The following is a 22,154-nucleotide window of genomic DNA, read 5'->3' on the forward strand; positions in this document are numbered from 1 at the left end:
AAACGCGGATTTCAGGTAATCTGACATTAGCATTACCAACTTATGAAAACCAAAAACATATAACACTATTTGCAACACTAATGCTTCTGAACAAAACAACTACTGCTTCAGAGCCATTAAAAACGACGGTACATGAAAAGTAACATTCGCATTTTTGTGCAAAAAGGGCGAAAAACTAACATGAATTAGTTGAAAAAATAGGTTCTTGACATGATATGATTATGGATTTATTGTGTTTATTTACATTATGTGTATTATTCATATCTAAAAAATTTATTCTTTTGTTATAGTTTTAATGCTTTGTAATCTATTACTTCATGGATCTTCCTCACGTAAGGGTTTTTGATTATGTATAGTTTTAATGCAATTTGTGTTTCATTTTATTAGTTTAGGTGTTCTGTTTAAGTTGACCATAAATATGACATTTATATTTCTATGACACTTTGTATGTATAATAATGGTGAATCTTTGTATACATAACTTGAGATTTCTATTCAACTAATGCCATTCTCTTTAAATCTTTATGGGAAGAATTCAAATTTTGTGTACCCGTGCAATTTGTTGCATTTTTTTCTTTGAACAACTAGGTTGATATGTAACTTCTAACAGATTATTACAGAAAGTGTAGATCATTTTGGAGCTTTTTTCTACTTGACGATAATTTTAGAATCAACTACTGCATCTTTGTGGTTCCTATTGATGGCTATTAAGTTTGATGTTGATCAATCTGTGAAGGTACTCAATTCCTTATTATTATATCAAATGTTTTTACTGTAAGTGTAATGTTATTGTTAGATTGTTAATTACCGTTATCGTAGTTTAGAAATCGTAAGTTTCCGCAGCAGAGAAAAACAAGGTAGGTGCAGTGGGACTGCATCATATACATGGATGGACTAAATCCCGGTTGGTTAAAGAGATACCAAAGTTACAACGCATATCTTTCATAAGGGTTTACTACTCGAATACAAACTTCTTTTGGCGTATCATTTACATACAAACTTACAGATATGATTTTGGATCATATTTGTTGTAAAATAATTGAGTGCCCATTGATAGTACTATGTGTATGTTATTATTATTATTTTATAATTTTTTTAATGAACGTTGGCTCATCTATAATTGTCAGTTGCGCTATATAAAAACTTCAAAAAACTATAGTTTGTAACATTTGTCTTGCAGCAAGGTGGAATCATCAAAGAAACATCAATGGATGAGACCCAAGAGAAGTTATCTTGGGGTATGTTGATGTGGCCGAAACAAAATCATAGATCAAGGTTTTACTTCTATAGGGTTAGGGTGAAGAGTTGATTGACATATGGATTTTTTAACTGTTATGACAAACTAATAGCTGATATATAATGTAATATTAATATTGTTGTTGCTACTTTGAGTCAATTTCTATGTATTCAAGACATATTGTAAAACATTGCAACTTTAAGTCAACCAATACGATTTTAGCTCTCTATGTTTTGTATGCATCAGATAACTGAAATTTTTGGGTGCACTTCTAGTTTACGTATTTTTTCCTACCTCTTTGTAAGATGCGCTAATGATTTGAATATTTGATCTACATAGTATTAGCTCCAGTTAAACTTCCACAACTACCAAAACGCAAACTAATTAAAATTAAAAAACCCGGCGTAACGCAAGGGTCGTACAACTAGTTACTTCTACACCTGGTAGTTTGTAATGGGGCCCCACAGCTATACTAAAAAGTGTAAAGGAATCAAGGCTAGAAAAGTAGGACCTCTGGTACACTAAAAAAGTTCTAAAATCCACCGGTATAATTTTTGTCCCCAGAAAAAATGGCCTAAATTATACCTTAAACTTTTTTGGGCCTAAACAAATTAATGGCTGAAAATGTTTTTTGGGCGCCTAAAACTGATGGGCCCTGTGCAGTTGAGCAGCCTGCTCCTGCTTTGGGCCGGCCCTGGTTTTTAATATGAAGTATGACTTTTAATGGTTTCTGACACGATTTTTAACACTGAGATGATCACAAAGTCGGAGAGGCACTGTAATACCGCCAGCAGATGACTCTTTGGTGAGTTTAGTAATCTTTGTTTGTTTTAATATATGGGCCAAAATGATGTACAAAAATATTTGTTCCAAAAGATAGGTGTCAAGGAGGAGCCCAACAAAATGAGCCCGATCTCAGTTACATAAAATGGGCTTAGAACCCAATGAACCCTTATTCAGTTTAGAGATCACTGGATTTCTATTCTCTACAGAGTACTATTGAATTATATGACTTTTAATCTAAACATTTCTTATTATTTTGTAATTATTTCTGGGTTAAGAATGTGCAGGAACTCAAGTTGCTATTTATTGATACTTGGAGTTTGGTGGCAAAAGTTGAAAAAAGGATTCTTGTGTGCATAAGCCGACTTTTAACTTCAGAGACCCGGATGCAATTAAGTTATATTATATATTTATTTTTCTTTTTTAATTTATCAATCATATCTAGATCTGTGATTTTCTCACTCGTTCGTTTGTTCTAGGGTTTTGATCTTCATCTTTGTACTATAAGCTACTGTGAGTGATTAAACAAGTTCAAATCTGTTGAACTTGTTTGTGAGGCTTTATTGTGTGACTCAACTGTTCTGGTTCATAATCTTTTGATTGTGAATCTCTGTTTAATACAATCTTGGCTTTCTGTGATTGAAAGATTTTTTCTTCCTGTGATTGGAATTGGAAGGTTTAATCTGTGTATTTTTACAAGTACAGAGTACAGACTACAATGTATAGTTCCATCTAATCTAATATATCACTGAAAAGCTTACAATCATGAAGTAAATAAACAAAAACAAAGTCATGTATAATGACAATTACATATGGGATGGGATATGATGCTAAAAATAAATTTGCAGCTTAAATATAAGTTACAATTGTAGCATTGTAGCCAACAATAGCATCACCGGTACTAGGATCAATCCAATAAGTTTGAGCCAACGCATACCCACGTGCAAGTCGAAAAAGGCCAGTACCGCCAACAATTGTCATCTCACGAACATTTTGCATAGCAGGGTTTAAGCTCAATAGACTAAAGGAACTATCTTTATAAATCCCATCAATGAAACCATAGTTTAAGACCATAATCAAACCAAGCTCATTTTGGGCCGCCGAACCATACATCCCACGGGCATGCCCAATAAGCTTGGAATTTTTGTCTGGGCCCTCGGTTAATGGGTCATCGATCATCATGAGGTTACCAAATCCTCCAAGTGAGTTGCCTGAGGATTGTGGTTGAGCAACCTTAATAGCACTAGGATTGCTACCACTCAATGTATCATGGAAGTAGAATTGTAGGTTTGTGACAACTTGTGAGCCCGTATCTACCCGTTTGGCCCAGCTTACGTCGCTGGAATTTTGAGCCCTGGCTCCAGCGGCTAGGAAAAAGAGAAGGAAAAAGGTAACCATGGGCTGAACCATTGTGTATGTGTAATCTGACTTTGAGACTTAGATCAATGGTTATTTATTTATAGTGGTAGTAACTAGAAGTATGGGGTGGGTGGGTTCAATATATTTTAAGTGTAGTGGTTTAACTAAAATAAAGAAACAAAAACATGACCATGAGTCATGAAACCTATTGGGACCCGTTATGAAAAACATAAACCAAATATGAATATAAAAACATATGACGTGTTTGTATGCCGTAAGTTTCAAAGTCAAATTCTTGATTATAGTTGGTCAACTGGAACCAATATATACAAAGAAAACCGTGTTTTGTTGTTTGGTTAATTACCTACCCCCCTAATGCTGTTAATAATATAATCAATTAATCAGTTAGATTCATTGTCATTTGATTTTTTTTTCATATCAATCTCTTATGTTACAATTTTTTTATTACCTCCATATACCTTACTTTTGTAAGACTGAATTTGTTATTGTTCTTATATTACACTTTTTATAAAAATGATGATATCATTCATTCATCATTTGTATAACTGGAAACCAATAAGACATGGTAGATTATGAGACTTAGTAAATTAAGGATTAGACGAAGTTTCTTATCATGTCATTTTCTCAACTTTCGGTCCTTATTTTATACATTTAAATTATCGTTATCACATCTCTGAAAGTTACTTGATTATTTCATAAAATTACTTCTTGTTAGTTTTTATTAAATATTATTTCATAACTAGTAGTATAAACAAAACAATGCATAAATATAATTCTAGGTCATAACTAATAAAAGAACATTATTTAAGACTTACGAGACATATATTAAAATCTTAAACAGTATATACTAGGTACCAGGATATAATAAGATGCACAACAATTTGATACATTATATCGTACTAAAAGTAGGATAATATAACATTGATCGTAACTTCGTAAGTAATAATTTTGTGATATTTCACATACATGATAAAAGTTTAAAAATAGTATTATTCGAACAATAGTCCAATCTATATCATCATGAACGTACATAGAAACTGAAAATGTCTTTACTTACTTGCAACTTGTGAATTTGCAAGTAACATTTCCAGGGCGTCCTGAATTCGCCCTCAAGAACCGAAGTGCTGTAACAAGAACTTGTCGTGTAGATCCTCCAATTAAGGCCGAGTTGAAATGAAATACGACGTCGTGAGGATGATAAGGGAATTGGATACTGTTGTACGAATTTAAAAGCGCGGTTGTACTCTCTCTTAAAAGTGTTTTGTAAGGATAACCTCTGCCATTCATGCTTCCTCGTAGTGTGATGTCAGTTCCGTATTTTTGCCTCGCTAGCGGTCCGAATACGAATGCTACTTTTAGGTCGGGTGATAGTACCCTCCAGTTACACTCGTACTCGGGCATTGCCCACATCCTACAAAAAGAAAATAATAAACTTATTTTCATTGTTGACTTTTTCAACGGAGTAATTGACTTTTTGTTATGAAAAAAAAAAAAACATCTATGAACACACTACTTTTGTTACGGTAACTATGACGTGATGATAAATTTGTAGTTTAGGAAGGTTTTGATAGTTTTTTACCGTGATATGACAATGTTAATTTCGATAAGTTGTAAAATTTGAGTGTCATATTTTTGTGGAAAAATATGTTGAGTAATGTGATAAATTTGATTAGCAGTTAGGTGAAAATATAATAAATAAAATTAAAATATTAAAGTGAGGTGTCAAATTATAATTTGCTATCAAATTTTGTTTCTTCCGTCGTGTACTTAACTAACGCCTATATACCGTCAAATTTTACGTCTCATAAACGGGCGTCAAAATGGCCACAGGCGATAAAAGGTCAAGGATGAAAGATACATACCGATATGGGCAAGCCGAGGCTTCCAAGATTGGAACCGATGGCATAGGTGGTAACCGTGGCAAGGGTGGAAGATGCGGTGAAGAAGGGGCAGGTGTGCGCTTTGGAGGTGGCAATGTCGGAGTCACCGGTTCAGGTTGGGGTTTGGGTTTGGGCAGTGGGGAAGAAGCGCGTGGGCAGTTGGTCATTGGTTGGGCAGGTTGGGATATCAAATGATTAACTGTATAAATTTCGGTATCAAACATTTGAAACACAAGGTTTAGGCTTTGAGAAGGACCTGCAACTGCCTGACACCCCTGCCCATCGACGGAAAGTTGTGCCCGACAGTCGTTCATGTCCGGTGAACCATCGAATCTCATTACGTAGCTCCCTAACCAATTTGTGGTTTCTTCCTTGATCACTTCCAGTTGCCCGCCCTGCCCCGGGCAAGCCATTGATACTTTTATTCCTGTAATAAAAATTATACAATAATATTTGATGAATGGTAACGCAACTTATTTTACAATATACATAATTAGATATTTTAGTATAATTCATGTGAAGAAGGTATGAATATAGCATGACTATCAATATGGTTGTATACATTTGAACTGTCTTATTCAGTATTTACTTGAAGAATATAAGACTGATTTTTTATGAAAATGTATAAAAATGAGATTTTCTTTACAAGTACACATCATAATTTGGACATGTTCTGTTTTTTTTTTTTTTTTTTTTTTTTTCTTGTGATAAAAAAAATATATAATACTCCCTAATATACAATATTTATATTTAAAAAAAAAAATTACAAATATACATATATTGGTATCTAGGTGATATCATAAACTTTCAATACTTATTTACCTTGAAATTTATCTTTATATCCATAGATTAAAAATGTGAACTACAAATCTAATTTTAAAACTAATAAAAATATTAAAAGCAAAATTTACAAATAAACACTTTTAAACAATTAAAACATGTTTATTAAAAAGCCAATCATGTAACTTGTTACATAGTCCTTATTACTCCAATTTTGACCTACTAAAGCAACTAAAAAAGAAGGAAAAAAGAAAGTAGTTGGGGTTTACATTCTTGTAAGCAAACAGTTTCATCATACTATAATTTTATAATGAAGAATTATGTATGTATATCATAAAGAATCACTAACCAGTTAAAGGGTAATCAAAGAGAGAAACTTGTCCATCTTTACATTGGTCACAAAAGACTGAGCCACTGACCACAGCATCTCCATTGGCTCCACCAATGACTGCACTCAATACTACAATGGTTGTTACTAGACCCACACCCATTCTTATCCAACTCATGAACCCACTTCACACAAGATATCGATTACCGTACTCACGGTGATAATAATAATAATGCAGGAAGAGTTGTAAATGTAAAACTGATATTGGAAGAAGCAAGCAAACTAGGTAGCTATTGGCAAGATAATAAATGGATCAGAGCTGGGGGGTAAAGGAACTCTCAACTGTCCAACAATTAATGAAATCTTGAAATATCATGTAAATGTAAAATGTTGACCCTTTTTCACATGCATAAAATAAATTGTCGGATCATTAACTTACAAGTTTTACTGCGTCAGGTATTACTCCGTAAATCTTAAACAACTCATCAACCATCAACCATCAGATTAATTTTAACTCCATTTTCCAGGGACTCCTTTTTTACGGAGTAATATATTTTTCAGGATATAATCTTTTCACTTTTGTACAGCAAGAGACTAACCTTCTAAAATAAAATATAACTATAACATTCGCAACAATTAATCAAATATGTACAGCCCAAATTTTGAATCTAGCTATGAATGTAAGTAGTACTATTTAGTTATTTCAGTGTCTCATTTAATATGAGTGATGATGATGGTGTTTGTTGAGATATAAAGTTAAATGATTTTTGAGCCAAAAAGTTTGGTGGTAGTATTACAAATTACAATGAATACCGATCTCAGCATTAAACATAATTGACACAATTTTGGCCAAGAAAATAGTAAACTTGTTGACATTTGTATCAAAGACATTTATTGATATCGTAACCAATCAAATAGGTGAATTAAGTGCAAGTAGCCAAACGAGGAAACCTGATATCTTAGATGCACAACAAATGTATATATGTACCATATAAACATACATGACAAAAACTACAACTACTTTTTAGATATGTAATGTAGGAATAGATTCGTATAATCATGAAGTAGTAGCTCTCGAACATGTATGAATAATAGAAAATACAACCAGAAGGGTGTTGTTGGTTTACTGGTAAAAACTTGATTTTTATGGATGAAGTAGCATAAAGATTTCAACTTAGAACACTAGGAGAAATCAATATAGATACCTCTTTTGTGGTCACCGAAATTCACCCGCGATGACTTTGTGCTATCCACAAAGCGGGTGATCATTATGAAATTATTCGGTTCGTAAAGTAAGCCGGATATCAAACATGGGCGAGATCCTAGTATGTAGTGGGTGGGTCAGGTGACATTACTAGCTTGATTTTATAAATTTAAAGTATCACTCAAATTGTATAGGACACTACTTTAAATATATGACCTCATATGTTTTTTAAAATTTATAGATTATTTAAGCTAAGACCACTTGCAATGGCTACCTTAGCCACGAATTCACTATCTGAGCACTTGAAGCTACACCAACAGGATTGGAAGAAAGAGCCTCCACTTGCAACAACACATCCTGATTCGAACGAGTGATCAGATCCGAGTTAAACTCCCCCACAAACAAACGATCGATAAAATCCAATTTTCATTATCTCCTCAACCCACGGGTTACAGTACTCGTTCGAGACACCGGATGTCTTCGCATTGATACCACCACCATGTTAACAGTTATTAAAGTTGTCATTAACAAAACCCACAGATACCATTCCTAAAATTGTCTCCAATGTGTAGAGCATATGATTCTGTATAGATGGTAGTTTTGTAACTTCCTCCCTACATGCTTCCAAGGAATTCATTGAGTTCAAGACAACACTGGGACTAGCAATTTATTTATTACCACATTTAACATTTTAGTATTAATATTATTATATTTGTTTCATCTCATTCACACAAAGTAAATAACAAGGAAAATACAATGGAAGGTCCCAATTTACAAAAAAAAAAAAAAAAATACACCTATGTATAAATTAGCATGTACATAGATGACTAATTGATGTATACAAACTAATAAAGCAACACACTAGTACTAGAATCACACAAATGCAAAAGATAACACAAAACATATGTACAAACCTTGATGAATACCCAAACATTTGCGCCAATCGATCGAATGATGATTGATTGATCGGAGACTTCATATCCGAGTAGATAAAATCATTAATCATCTTCTCAGCTGCTGCAACACGTTGCAGCTTTTCAAAGGGAACTCACATTGATCCAAACCCATTTGTTACTTTCAGATATGTCTCCAAAGAGTGATCCGTAAAATTATGAAACACGTTATCTTTAGTCAAAATAATCAGTATTGTGAACGGTGATTAAATGTTCATTATCCTCAACCGTTTTTATGGGATCTTGATCATACCATGTTACAGTTCCTACAAAAAAAAAAGTAGTAGTTGAATTGCTTATTAGATTTTAAGGGTGCTCACGAGTACATTACTAATAAAAAAGTAAATTTGGTTGTCATAATTACTCACGAATCAACTCAAATTAGTCAAGAATTTACAAAAAGAAAATGCAGGTGTGATCACAATGACGTCAAATTAAGATTAGAAGATGTACCTGGTACTGCAACGGGTTCTTGTTCTCTTGTAGAATGAAGAACGATTGTTCCAGAAATAACAATGATGAATCCACATATTTCAGATGCTATGTCACTAGCACTCTGATGTTCCCAATCCTGCATATTTACATTTTCAACCGTTTATTTGTTTCTTATACAGACACACACACACGGAGATATTTTTTATATATATACAAGGATCAAATACTAGCAAATTATTAGGTAGGTACCTTAAACATAATAACACTTGCAATGATTGTTAAAGAAGTGAACATGACATAATATATAGGGGACACAATTGCTGTGTTGAATGTATCCAAAGCCTGCAAATATAATAAGTCAGGAGGTTGTCAATTTGACAAACAATAATCAAATGGTTGACAAGTATTTGCCGCACAATCATAACATAAAGTCTAAAGTATAAACATGGTTAAAATTACTGTTATTATGTAAGGGAAAACTTTAGTGATTCTATTACTTGAAGTAAAAATAAAGGATCGGATATTTAGATGAGTTCTATGTGCTCAATTACACTGACATTTGAGTATATGACAAAGCTACTTCTTTTTTTTTTCCCTCATAAAAAAAAACATCATTTAAAGTTTAAACAATGAGAATCTGATAGTCAAACAGTAGATCAAATTTATAGTAGATCATCATTTTACTCTGCGCTTACCTATTACTCAGATAATGAGAATCAACAATATCGGAAGGATAATTACATATTTACAACGTTAGGCAGCTTTTCATCTTATTCTAATATCTCTGTATAACTAAATACTATTACAAAAATGCTCACCCAAACACCCCCTTAGCTCAGTTATTTTATAGGGGGTCATATAAGCTCTCATGAAATGGGTAAACGGATACAGGTTTCCTAGTTCAGGCTACCCTTGGAAGTATTCTTACTCAGATGTACGATATCTAACCGGGTTATCCCGTGAACGTTCCAGCCCTTTTCCCCGGCAACCCCATAATATGCTCTTGCAAACTCTTATAGAGTAAGTTAAAACTAAAGGATGTTTAAGTCAACATTTAACCATCTTTTGTATAACTAATGTTAAAATATGCTAGTTCCGGGGGTTAAATTAGATTGTATCATTTTTATACATGTTAACAAAGAAAAATAAGAGAAACATGAAGAATACCTTGTTGAGATAATTCAACTGTGTAATAACACATAGTACGGCAGCAGTAACGAAAACCCAAGTTTGTGGATATGCAATCTGATTGACACCCTCTAAAGTAAGCTTTATCGCAATACCAATGGCTTTTATACTTGCAACCTACAAAATTAGAGATGGGTATCAATCACAGTCAGAATCACAAGACATAATAAAACTCTTGTGAGAATAAGCGATCTAAGAATTTACCGTCAGTGAGCCCATTAAAGAACATATCCCCAAGTATATCAAGATATTTGATTGTCCATAACGAGGTTCAAAATGCATCACGAGAGCCGCTACTAGTGACAATGTAACTGCTACGTATACTAGAAATGCTGTCCCAATAGAAACAAACTACAGTAGTAAGCATTGATAACAAGAGATATGTATATAGTTACAAGTGACAGAATATCAAGGGGGAGGTTAGATTTAAGTAGTAATAATCACATGTAATAAAATAACCAAAAACGACGTGTAAAGCTCTACAAAACAGACTCGACACCAGTAAGCTAACCTGGTTCAATTGCAAGATTCCATATTTCTTCGACAGAAGTTGGAGTAGACTCCGCAGGTGCATGAATCACCACAATTATCGAGCCAACTATGCAGGAGACGCATCCCAAAACACCCATCCTCTTAAGACGTTCTTTTAACATGAAGTGTGCCAAAACAGCGCTGTTTGAGTTTGTATTTAGAGATTAAGTAATGATTGTTGTTCATACTGCTTATGACCTACAAAAGTGTTGTCGTCCTAATATGATTTTTATAACAAAGCTTGTTTATGATCTTTAAATTTACGATAATATATTTCTCTAACTTGGATTCCATCATTGTGTCGTAGTAATTCCATAAAAAAGGTTCAACAAGAACAAAAAAATGTCACGAAATGCAAACTACTATGTTAGGCCCTAATTCACATTTAAACAGATCATATCATGCATAAGTATGGTTGGATGTTTAGATTAGAAACAGATAGAGGTTAAAAACCACAATATGTAAATGGATATGTTCACATGTCAACGAGAAAATGTATAATGTAACAAAACTGTACTTTGTGGTTCTTAAACTAAGTTTCTTGTTTTTCATTTAAACCTTCACTAATATTCACGTATAATTCTTGTTTGAACCTTCCACATTATTCAACATTTCATTTCTGCGAGAATGATAGGTCTACAAGTCTTTCACAACGTTTTATCAGCATAAAATCATAAATCAAACAATTTCCACCCCCATTTTATAGGATGTCTCGCTCTGCTAGTCTGCTACTGTTATCATTTTGTGAAGTAGGATAATTAAGAATCAAATTTGATAACTTGAGATAGAGTAGAGTTGAAACTATTACCTAACGATTATACTCAATGCACCAAGTGGAGTTACGAGGATAGCAGGAGCGTAAGCGTAAGCAACAAAATTAGCAGCCTCTCCAACAATCACTACATATTAATATAACATGAATGAATCAAACATCTCCCTTTAGTTCTCATTCTCATGTCAGTTAATGTTTGTATGCCAAGATCAATCAAGTTTTTTAGTTATAAGAGAGTTACTTGTAATCATGCCTGCCCACCAAAGTGGTTCTTGTAGGTAAGTATAGCCTCCATGTCCTAAAACATAAAAGTAACATGTTACACACATATAGAAGCTCATGTCTATGCAAGTCCATGTTCATTGGGAATAATCGAAAATTTACTTAACACAGTCATGACATCTGATTTGATATTTATCCAACTTGACTTGTAAATGACCATTTTAATTCCTTATAATTCTTTTGAGAAACATCATGTTTATTCAATTGTTTCTCTAAACATTCAATGGAAATCCAACAACGATTTCATGATTTTCTTTAGAAAATTTAGTTCTTTTTTTTTTTAAGAAACCTAGACAGAAAATCGTTTATAAATGTTGCAATTCAGTGAAATTTGATACTTTAAACGTTATAAATACTATGATAACTACACATCAATACTACAACAAAGATACCTTACATAAAATATGTTTTGATCACAACTCAAGGCTCTTGCTCTGCAATGAGGGATGCGAATTATATGGTGCAGATATGTAATTCTTATAATAGATTTTAAACTAACCATGGCAGATAACCTTGACCAATGATAATCCAGTACTTAGGACTTAAAAATCTCACTTTAGACCTTGAGATCAGAACACCTTTTTACAGATTCTATCGCAAATTTTTAACTACAAATATCCCTACAGGAGGTGTTTGATAAGTAAACTATTGCCTTACATGCTTACTGAAAATTACGAAAGAGGACTTGTTTATTTAAACCAGTAAGCTCAAGTTGGTGAGCTCGTAAGCCATTAAAATTGAGCTTTTCAGCTTTTACAATTTTCAATAAGCTGTAGGACTTAAAAATAAGTTACCCAAACCTCAAAAGTAATACAAAAACCAAACAAAATTAACAAATGCACATCAAAGTTCAAAACTTTATAGTACACCCAAACTTAAGAATCTATAATTCAAGTATGAAACCAAGAAAAATATAGTACTCCGTAAGAAATAAAGATAGAAACCCATACCTGCACCAAAACCAGTGGAAGCGGCAGCACGTTTAAGACCTTTTTTCTTCAAAATAAAACTTGTTCCTATAAATCCACTAGATAACACTGCTAATATCAACCCTGTTGAATTCTCAGATACACCCATTTCCTTTTTCTTCTTTAACCCAGAAAAAAAAGACTCGATTTTTCTATAAAAAAACTACAACCCCATAGATAAATTGACAATTTTTCGCAAGATTAGGGATCTGATAAAAAGAAAAAATATTTGAACTTTGATTGATATCAGAGGTTTTGAAGATGACTAGATGAGTTATGAAGTGGGTCCGAATAAGGGTATTCGGGTAAAATATTTTCCGGGTGGACCCATTTACAAGGCCATTGTCATTTGCCAGCTACACAAAGATGGTAAGAAGATGATGAGATCCAGCGAATCTTGTTTCCCCACTTGGTGTTTTCCTCACCAATCAGAATTTTTTGGTTAATTGTTGCAAAAGGTATCCTTTTAGTTTCAGTAATTGTGTTTAAGTCCTTTCAGTAATTGGGATTTATTTTATGTTCAACACAAATGATTAAAAAAAAAAAAGACTTCTTTGCTCCGTTTATCCTTCGTTTATACACAAAATTGTAATTCAAGTCGTTCAATTTTTTTAATTGAATTTGTATTTCAATTAGATCTTTAAAAAATAAAGTAATAATAAGTTAATATCCTTGTAAATTTTGATTGAGCGATATAAATCAACACCTTTGTTGGCTTTCGTTAGAAACTCGACTAACGCTTTTAAGCGTTAATGTGTGAAACTGGGTTTCCGACCAAAGGCGTCAACGCCTCTCCAGATCATCTCAAAAATTTAATGCGGCGATATGAATGTTCTTAAACACCTTCGTATTTTTGCATTTCGATTAATTTCCTATACACTTCGAATTTGTTCACGCCCCGTCCAAACTAAATGGACAAATATAAAGAGCAACCAAGAGTCATACACCCAAAAGCGAGTAAGCAACTAACAATGTACTGTACATTATTTGTACAAGTCAAATAACTCGTACCGGGCAGAATGAAGCAGAAGTAAACATGCAAAACATGTGCTATCGCTACGAGCATGATAAATGATATCTCATGCTTTTTTCTCCATATGGTGCACCACCGATTTTTTCATCACAACCAATATATATATATATATATATATATATATATATATATATATATATATATATATATATATATATATATATATATATATATATATAGGGGCAGGATCAATGGGGAAGTAATCAATCGGGGAGAAGCGGTGGGAAGCAAAAAAAAAAAATTCGCTTTTTTGGGAAAAATATTTAGTTTCAGGTACAAAAAAAAAAAAAAAAAAAAAAAAACTTTAGTCTTTTAAATGAACACACAACTTGAATGTGTATGTATGACAATAGTAATATTTTGGGTATATAGCTTACAATGGGACAGAACTGAAAATATATAACCTACTTATCGTTTTAACCCTATTTTAATTCATACGAGATCACTTGCATTACTACTATCGGTTAACTTCATCAAAATAAATGAAATCAACGACACATGTAAAAGTCTAGAAACCGATAATAATAGGAAATCAGGAAGATAGATACACATATTTATATCTAAACATCTAAAGTTGACCGAAATCAGCAATAACAACCAACTTAGAACAAGCTCCACTACCGGATCCAACCTTTTCAATCGCTTTCACAACATCCATACCTTCAATCACTATACCGAACACAACATGCTTTCCATCAAGCCACTCAGTTTTAGCAATACAAATAAAAAAACTGCGACCTGTTCATATTCGTACGCGCGTTCGCCATTGATAAAATTCCAGGACCAATGTGTTTCTTTATGAAATTTCATCAGCGACATTGTTGTCGTAAATCGATTCACCACCGGTACCGTTACCGTGAGTGAAATCTTCGCCTTGACACATGAATTTAGGAATCACTCGATGGAAACTCGATCCTTTAAAATGTAACGATTTACCAGAAATGCTGGTTCCCTTTTTCCTGTGGAAAGTGCCCGGGAGTTTTCGGCTGTTAACGCTGTTGTGTCGGCAAAAAAGCTCTATTACGATCCGGCCAACTGGTGTACCGCCGACGGTCATGTCGAAGAAAACCTTGGGGTTTACCATTGAAAAACTTTCAGATTTTTGGAATACGGGGAGAAATTGTAAGGATTTTACTGAATACTTGGAGTGTAATTTGTGTGGTATATATAGCGGTGGGTGATGGATACGTGAATAGGATCTTGACCGTTGATAGTGGCAGGTGGTGTGATTTTGAGCTATTCTCGATGGTACTAGAGTTATGATATACTCTGTACTTAACTAAGGGTGTGCTTGATAAAACTGAATGGTTAAACGCTGAATGGTTCATAATCTGAATGATTCAAATGTGCTGAATGGGTTTGGTTATGAATGACATAAGTTGTTTGATAAACACAATGAATGAGCAATGTTAATGATGTGAAATTATCTTATTAACCTTTATATGAATAAATACTAGAATATAGTTGTTTAATAAGTGTTCATGATATAATGATATAATGATATAATTTAAAGATGATATTACATGAAATTTATGTGGTTCATGGGTAAGAGAGTATTTCAACTTTAAATGGTTCAGCACTGAATATCTGAACCATTCAGCATCAATTGTCATTCAGATATCAAAAACAACGCAATAAATGCAGAATGATTCAACATTCAACGTTGAATCATTCCATTAAAAAGTAAACAAACACACATTAAGGTTGAGTACATGGTTAAGTAGCATGAAGGGATCACGTGGTATATGCTTCGGATATATATCCACTGTATCCGCTCTGTAATATATACGGAGTATTTTGTTTTTTGTTTTTTTAACATCAATATCCACTATCCACTATGGGGGATGATTCTCACACACACTTTTTTGATCCTCACACACCAATTGAGTATTATTAGAAGAGTAAAAGGTTAAAATAGGTGTGTGAGGATCAAAAAAGTGTGTGTGAGAATCATCCTCCATCCACTATATTCCACTATATATATATATATATATATATATATATATATATATATATATATATATATATATATATATATATATATATATTATATAAAACTTATAATGAATATACTTTTTAATACGGAGTAATAATGACATAAATGATCCGATATCAAATCAGATAAGAATATTATAATTGTAAAACTCCATAGATACGCATTAAGAAAAGGAAATTTCTTTTTTACTTTAAATCTGCACCTCAGAAATGGAAAATGTACAACCACAACAACAACAAAACCCAATAACACGTAGGTGGTGTATGTGAGAGGTGAGATGTAGACAATCATTCCCCTATCCGAGAATAAAGACAAGTCATTTCTCCACCCAGACTGAAAACACTCTCAAAAGTAGAGAAAGTCATCTCTCTCTTTATTCGACGAATTTATTCGACGGATAGAGATATTGCTTCCGAGTGGACCTCCGACCAATAAGTAGAAAAAAATTAATAAAAAAAATTAAAAATAAAATTGAGACGCCATGAAAATGGTAAAATCAAATTTTCATGGGTTTTAAATCCTGCCTGAAATTTAATTTAAGATCTAAGAGTCAGTCGATCTTCGTCAAATACCGGACTTTTCCTCTTTTTTTTAGAATTCCTCATATCCAAGGCAGAAGTCGCCAATAAATCGACCTTATTTTGATTTATTGAAATGCTTTTGAAGAGTAAGAAAGTTAACATTGAGGCAGAAAAGTTTAGAAAAAATATGGATGATTTATTTGGCGGGGGTGGTCCACAGGTCTCGTAGAAGTGCGGGGTTTTGTTGTTTGGGGTTACTTCTAGTGCTTCTTTGATGTGTTTTCGATGAGTATTATTTTGGTTGTTTTGTCTCTCATGTTTGTGAGCTTTAGTTGCATTTGTTTCGTGTGGGTTGGTCATGTTTTGTACGGAGTATTTCTTTTGCTCTTTCATCAAAAAATGAAAGGTACCGCTTATTTCGTTCTTTCATCAAAAAAATTTAATAATTATCTGTGATACATCCACCATTATTTGAATTACGAACTTGTATTGTACATATTCTCAATGAATAACTTTAGTGAATATATGATCACTTCATAATTATAGATTTCAAATATGAGTGTGCCACCTCACTTAATTTGATCACATCTCAACACTAGATAACTGAAAATCTCAGACCATATAAGAAGGTAATGCGTGTACTAAATACTAGTAGTAATAAGCCTAATCAAGTGTCATACCATGGTTTAAACTTGTCAAAATTACTAAGAAAACCATCACATAAGAGTTTCTTTCCTTGTTCTAAAACAGTAACTAAACAACGTATACTTGTCCGACGCCATTTCTCACCTCTACTTCTTCTTTTTCGACTTACTGGCCTTTGATTGAGTGAAAGCAGTTCCCTAAAAGCATGAACCATTAAGATATTAGTCGTCTGATACCCCATCCAAACAAATGACTAATAATGATATGGTGTTTGTCATCATAGTACATATGTAATAAGCAATGGAAGGTCAATAACAGCAGCCTCTACTACTTTATCAGGTACAGGTTTTTTCTCACCATTTTTATAACCCACTTGGATCTCTTACCCAACCCACCCATTTTAGTGTTTTACATTTTTACCAACTCTAGATGGGTTGTTTATCAGTATATTTTTTACAAAATTCAAACAAGAAAAAGCAAAATGAACCTAAAACGAATGTAATAAGGAAGCTTTTAAGTAATAAGCAATACTAACCTCCAACCACTCATCCATAGATGCATCAACTACCTTTGTTCCAGTTTCCACCTTTGGCGCCCTCTTTGTTTTCTGATTAAAAAGTAGTAGTACATTTAGAACCAACAAAGTTGAGGAACCACTTCGATAGGTGAAATTGTACATGGTACATCCATAAATAGTAAAATCATATGATAATAACTAATCGAGACTGCCTCTATGATAAAACTAGAAGCCAAAAATAAGTACTCCGTATGATTCTTATTTCTTAAGTAAGAAAATGTGCAGACATGACAACATGAATGAGTAATGGCCAAATAAAATATTCAGTGACAGACCTTTCTCCTTTAGCATCTTCCATTAATAATTTAACATTTTCTTTTGTTGGTCCCAATTTACACGGGGTGAAAAGATATGCAAACGTTATACTATATCTAATATACTTCATGTAAAGATAGTTACAGACAGAAACCAAAGAATTGAGAATGAAAGACAAGTCAAGGTGGCAATTTTTTACCTATTTAATGTCATGTCGATTTGGGTTGCGTTTTATCTACTGCTGGCCATATGTATTAGTTGGGTCGAAAATCACCCAAATGTGTAATGCAAAAAACCCCCCACTAAATGACTTTTTTCTAATTACATTACATTATTGTTGAAATTATATAACTTCTCAAATCATACTTGAAACGCTAAACTCTCATCAAAACATGATAGCCTGAACTATTTCAACATGGACCACAAATAACGGTGTTAGCCTGCTACATAGACCGCCCAGCCTGCTCATTTTGCCATCTCTAGCATTCAAACAAATAACCAAACCAATGAAATTATTTACAAAGGACGTGCAAAAATACCTTGGAAAGGTTTTGTAGTTGACCACAAACCCAAAAGCCAAGGAAGACAAGAAGAGATATTCCAAGGGACACCAGAAACACGGTCTCAACGCTAACAAGGCCACCAGGTTCGGTAACTTCAATGGTACCATTGTAGAATGTGTTTTGGTACGGTACCTGTTCTATTTCATAAACTATTGTTCCAACAAGATCAAATGTTCCAGCCTGCAATAAACAAACTCCATTCATTATGCAATTTCCACCTGAAAATAAATACTGATGAATGAATGTGATAGTGATAGATGTACCTGTAAGAATTTGCTGACAGCAAATATATAGGGATAGGTAGCTTGAACGGAAGGAGGGACCGATGCATCGTTGAAAGTCTGGTTATACAAATAAGCTACGATTTAGAATCTTAAGGTAATTACCGTTAAATAATTAGTTATACAAAATACAATATACAACCATCTATTTGACCCTTAAACAATCAAATTATCAGAAGCACGGTCTGTTTATTAAATAAAAAAAATGTCTTCTAAGAGAAACTATAAAAGAACTGAACATTGCATAATCTTTGGCGTTCCGTTAGGGCATTGTTAGAAGGTCAACTGATTACTATTACAAGAGTTTGTTAGTTTGGCAATAGTACAACTTTCTATAAGGAGCTATATTACCTGTACTGTGAGATTCTGGACCAGCATACGGTGATCAAACGGAAGATGAACACTAGCTTGAACTGCAAGAACTTTCAAATTTTGATCCCCTGATCATCAAAGGACGTTATCATGTGAGATCACTTATGCACATACAAACTCACAACTGGCATTGAAGTAAAAGAATTTTGCCAATAAATAATACATGTATTACCAATGCAAGATCAAACAAAAAGTGAATTAATAAGAACGATTCGAAGTTAAAAATAACAAACTGTTTACTACTGAAAGAATAGAGCGTTACCCTCATTTTTCAATCCAACTAATAGCTCGGTCTCTTGCCCTGCCACTACCACTGCAGATGGAGGGAAAAAAGCAGGTCTGTCAAAAAACTTATTCAAGAGACGTAAAATGTTTTGACAACCAAAACACATATAAATATATATGTTCATATTGAATTTGTAGTTTTAATCACAAAGCAAATAAGAAGCTTGACTTGCCTTTTGCAGCGTTCTTCGGGAAAACGCATACCGTTTCCACACCTGGAGCTGGACTATAGTTCCCGGCACCAAAGTCCTGAACATCATCATCAACAATTCCAAGATCTCCTCCTTCCTCAACAGTTTCAGCAACGAGTTCCGCGTCTTCTGAATCCGCGTCAGACTGGCACCTAGCAACTATGAAGCAAAACCGTCAGTTAAAACAATCTTGCAAATAGAATCGTGAAAACATGAGTGAAGCATACACAATAAGATCACAAAATTTAAGGGTTAGATCAAGGAAGAATCTTTTAAGGGGCTCTCGCGCCCCAAAATTTGGGTAAATAATGAGATTTGTAGCCGTATGAGTTACGAACGTGTGGGCTTTTGAATCAACTAAACCGGAGTTCATTATGGCCAAAATGGTGAAAGCAAATTTACGAGCTGTAACCATTTTGGTCATACCTATTTCATACGGACTTATATATAACTGATATAAAATCTCAAACGCTTGCAACTCAAACGGATACAATTTTTTATTTTACGGTTACCTAATATTATGAGCCTCCCATCCAAGACTGTTATACTTTTATCGTATATAATTTAATTGTTATTGATCTCATTGCTAATAAAAATTTCAACATATTATATAAATATATTTAGGTAAATTAAATTTTATCGAACGTTATTTTGAGATTACATATTACCGTATAGTTCGTTTAATATTTTTTGATAAATAACATATACGCCTTCTAACAAACTAAAAAATTGTATTATATGTAAAAATCATTTCATCTTCTCAATAAACATGTTATGTACTTATGTTCACCCCTCAGCAACATTGTTCAAAGTTCGCCACTGGGTTAGATAACGGGTTACATTTTGGGTCAAGTCATGTAAGTTTCAAACTGTTTGAGTTGACTCGAAGCACTTTATGTCAAGAACTTCAAAACCTTATAACTTTTGACTCACCAATGATTCCAAAATTTATAGTACTTCAATGCTACAAACTTTTCAAAAATTTTTAAAGCACACATTGGCAACTCAGAATTTAAGACCGATTAGAGAACACCATAAACAAAAATCAAACTTTTATACACATAACTTTGTTTGTAGCCTCAGTAGCCTTGACCTCATACTATACAGTCTGGATAACGGTTTTACGAAATTGCATGAAACAAATTTGATTCGCATTCCAAAATAATTCAAAATTGCAAGTAACACTCAAATATTAATAAATTCCAGAAATTGGTACTTACAGACATCTCAAGCTACAAATCTCCTAATCCAACATCAATAATCAGCAAGTTAAACTTAGATATTTAACTATTACAGCTGAAGATTAATACAGCAAGGATTTTAAGCAAAATTACAAAAACAGCTGAACTTTAAATTACACGATAGCAGATAGAAACAAGTAATCTATATGAACTGATGATAACAGACGAAGCTGATATAAGTTATCCTGATTAAATTCGACAATTGATGATAAAAATTTGATCTTCATAACAAAATAAGTGTAAATTTAAAGAAATAAAATGAAATTATAACGGACCTTGAAGAAAGAAGGAAGAAGATAAAAGAAGAAGGATGAGCGCGAGTAGGAAGGAAACCCTAAATTTTTTGGTCATTTTTGAGACACAACAGAAGTGAGTGATACAAACGAAAGATTAGTTGATGTGTTTTGGGGCCAAATATTTTTCTAGGTGGTCTACTTTTTGTCTCATTCACATTAGACCATTTTTAAATCAAGTCACGGCCACTTTTTCGCCAAAATGTATAATTTGACTGTAGCATGACAATATCAACGTTTGACATTTTTTAATTGTTGTGTCAGTTTTTTTTTATCAAATATCGAGTAGGGAGATGTGGTAGATTTTGATGGAAATTGGATGAAGAAAAATTAATTAATAATAAAAAATATATATTAATTAAATCTAGAAATTTTGTGATTGCTGCATAAACTCACAGACATAAATAAACCCGTCAGATACATGACTGACGGATGGTGGCCTCACTAACTGATGCTGCATTATGTTTCGTCAGATTTCGCCACATGAACTGACGGATGAGATCTGACACCGGGTTAGAATTAGAATTAGAATAGGTCTTAAAAGGAAGTGATATTTTCGCAATCCTTTTATTACCTTCACCAAAATTTTATGATATTTCCTAAAATACCCTATAAAATAAGGGTTTAATATTATAAGTTTGAATTGATAATCAAACATCTCTTAGATTTCTCCCGTTTTCTCTCTCTCACTAACTTTTTTTTCTATCCTCATTAGACTTTTGATTAACAAAAATGAAGACTACATAATCATAACAAATTAATTATTTTACTTTAACCATTTATGAACAAATTAATCTAACAAAGTATTGCTTAACTTGCAAATGATCTTTTTACAAAATTTTCGTATATCAAAACAACAACAAATTTTTGCAAGCTAAATTACACGAATCTCGACTAATGTGCTACCCCAATTACACCAATAAATATCTGTTAGACTGATTATTAATAGATTAGCCCAAGTTCAATTGTAGATCAGGTCCATTAAGGTTTATCTAGGTTTAGGGACTAGGTACTCTATAAATATCTTATTGTGATAATATAATCATGACGGGTTTCACTCTCTTACATCTAACAATATCTTTCAATTGCTATACAATCATTGAATTTGTTAAAATAACAAAGGAATTTCTTAGATTTTGTAGAAATATTATATAAACCTACACAACCTCCTCTTTCGATTA

General features: G+C 33.1%; 4 protein-coding genes and 1 pseudogene across 6 annotated transcripts; all 5 read right to left on the reverse strand.

Annotated features, from left to right (window-relative positions):
• Window positions 1-2,808: 2,808 nt before the first annotated feature.
• LOC139855398 (dirigent protein 23-like) lies at window positions 2,809-3,429 on the reverse strand. The gene has a single exon (XM_071844613.1). The coding sequence runs from the start codon at window positions 3,427-3,429 to the stop codon at window positions 2,869-2,871; it is 561 nt and encodes a 186-aa protein (XP_071700714.1). The 3' UTR covers window positions 2,809-2,868.
• An 871-nt stretch (window positions 3,430-4,300) lies between these two features.
• Window positions 4,301-8,185, reverse strand: LOC139855405 (uncharacterized). 2 transcript variants are annotated; one of them, XM_071844630.1, is made up of 4 exons: window positions 7,866-8,185; window positions 6,409-6,507; window positions 5,262-5,706; window positions 4,301-4,810 (listed from the first exon to the last, which is right to left on the reverse strand). In XM_071844630.1, the coding sequence occupies exons 3-4, from the start codon at window positions 5,690-5,692 to the stop codon at window positions 4,453-4,455; spliced, it is 789 nt and encodes a 262-aa protein (XP_071700731.1). In that variant the 5' UTR covers window positions 5,693-5,706; window positions 6,409-6,507; window positions 7,866-8,185; the 3' UTR covers window positions 4,301-4,452. The 2 variants fall into 2 exon arrangements, with proteins under 2 accessions (XP_071700731.1, XP_071700724.1); XM_071844623.1 differs by lacking the exon at window positions 7,866-8,185 and having other exon boundaries at window positions 6,409-6,667.
• A 92-nt stretch (window positions 8,186-8,277) lies between these two features.
• Window positions 8,278-13,041, reverse strand: LOC139855414 (probable magnesium transporter NIPA6). Of its 2 annotated transcripts, XM_071844642.1 has the most exons (10): window positions 12,703-13,039; window positions 12,150-12,186; window positions 11,712-11,768; window positions 11,507-11,597; window positions 10,679-10,839; window positions 10,372-10,499; window positions 10,147-10,284; window positions 9,229-9,321; window positions 8,998-9,115; window positions 8,278-8,810 (listed from the first exon to the last, which is right to left on the reverse strand). In XM_071844642.1, exons 3-10 carry the CDS (start codon window positions 11,719-11,721, stop codon window positions 8,719-8,721), a joined length of 831 nt encoding a protein of 276 aa, XP_071700743.1. In that variant the 5' UTR covers window positions 11,722-11,768; window positions 12,150-12,186; window positions 12,703-13,039; the 3' UTR covers window positions 8,278-8,718. The 2 variants fall into 2 exon arrangements, with proteins under 2 accessions (XP_071700743.1, XP_071700739.1); XM_071844638.1 differs by lacking the exon at window positions 12,150-12,186 and having other exon boundaries at window positions 12,703-13,041.
• Window positions 13,042-14,321: 1,280 nt separating this feature from the next.
• On the reverse strand, window positions 14,322-14,837 carry LOC139855425 (peptidyl-prolyl cis-trans isomerase-like; annotated as a pseudogene).
• A 1,940-nt stretch (window positions 14,838-16,777) lies between these two features.
• LOC139855434 (translocon-associated protein subunit alpha-like) lies at window positions 16,778-21,095 on the reverse strand. Its single transcript, XM_071844659.1, has 8 exons — window positions 20,956-21,095; window positions 19,422-19,598; window positions 19,226-19,276; window positions 18,943-19,031; window positions 18,574-18,651; window positions 18,287-18,490; window positions 17,451-17,522; window positions 16,778-17,112 (listed from the first exon to the last, which is right to left on the reverse strand). Exons 1-8 carry the CDS (start codon window positions 21,029-21,031, stop codon window positions 17,062-17,064), a joined length of 798 nt encoding a protein of 265 aa, XP_071700760.1. The 5' UTR covers window positions 21,032-21,095; the 3' UTR covers window positions 16,778-17,061.
• Between the last annotated feature and the right edge of the window lie 1,059 nt (window positions 21,096-22,154).

Source organism: Rutidosis leptorrhynchoides, chromosome 1 (assembly GCF_046630445.1).
Source record: "Rutidosis leptorrhynchoides isolate AG116_Rl617_1_P2 chromosome 1, CSIRO_AGI_Rlap_v1, whole genome shotgun sequence".
In the NCBI taxonomy this organism is placed as follows: Eukaryota; Viridiplantae; Streptophyta; class Magnoliopsida; order Asterales; family Asteraceae; genus Rutidosis; species Rutidosis leptorrhynchoides.

Excerpts from the sequence above, each read along its gene's own strand:
- LOC139855405 (XM_071844623.1), bottom strand. The coding sequence starts at position 6,565 with ATGAGTTGGATAAGAATGGGTGTGGGTCTAGTAACAACCATTGTAGTA. Across the intron at positions 5,707-6,408 it reads CTTTGATTACCCTTTAACTG|GAATAAAAGTATCAATGGCT; the intron begins GTTAGTGATTCT and ends TTTTTATTACAG. Across the intron at positions 4,811-5,261 it reads GCCTCGGCTTGCCCATATCG|GATGTGGGCAATGCCCGAGT; the intron begins GTATGTATCTTT and ends TTCTTTTTGTAG.
- LOC139855414 (XM_071844638.1), bottom strand. The coding sequence starts at position 12,829 with ATGGGTGTATCTGAGAATTCAACAGGGTTGATATTAGCAGTGTTATCT. Across the intron at positions 10,500-10,678 it reads GAATCTTGCAATTGAACCAG|CATTTCTAGTATACGTAGCA; the intron begins GTTAGCTTACTG and ends CTATTGGGACAG. Across the intron at positions 9,116-9,228 it reads CAAGTGTTATTATGTTTAAG|GATTGGGAACATCAGAGTGC; the intron begins GTACCTACCTAA and ends GTAAATATGCAG.
- LOC139855398 (XM_071844613.1), bottom strand. The coding sequence starts at position 3,429 with ATGGTTCAGCCCATGGTTACCTTTTTCCTTCTCTTTTTCCTAGCCGCT.
- LOC139855434 (XM_071844659.1), bottom strand. The coding sequence starts at position 21,031 with ATGACCAAAAAATTTAGGGTTTCCTTCCTACTCGCGCTCATCCTTCTT. Across the intron at positions 18,652-18,942 it reads TCCAGAATCTCACAGTACAG|ACTTTCAACGATGCATCGGT; the intron begins GTAATATAGCTC and ends TTGTATAACCAG. Across the intron at positions 17,113-17,450 it reads CTATGGATGAGTGGTTGGAG|GGAACTGCTTTCACTCAATC; the intron begins GTTAGTATTGCT and ends TCATGCTTTTAG.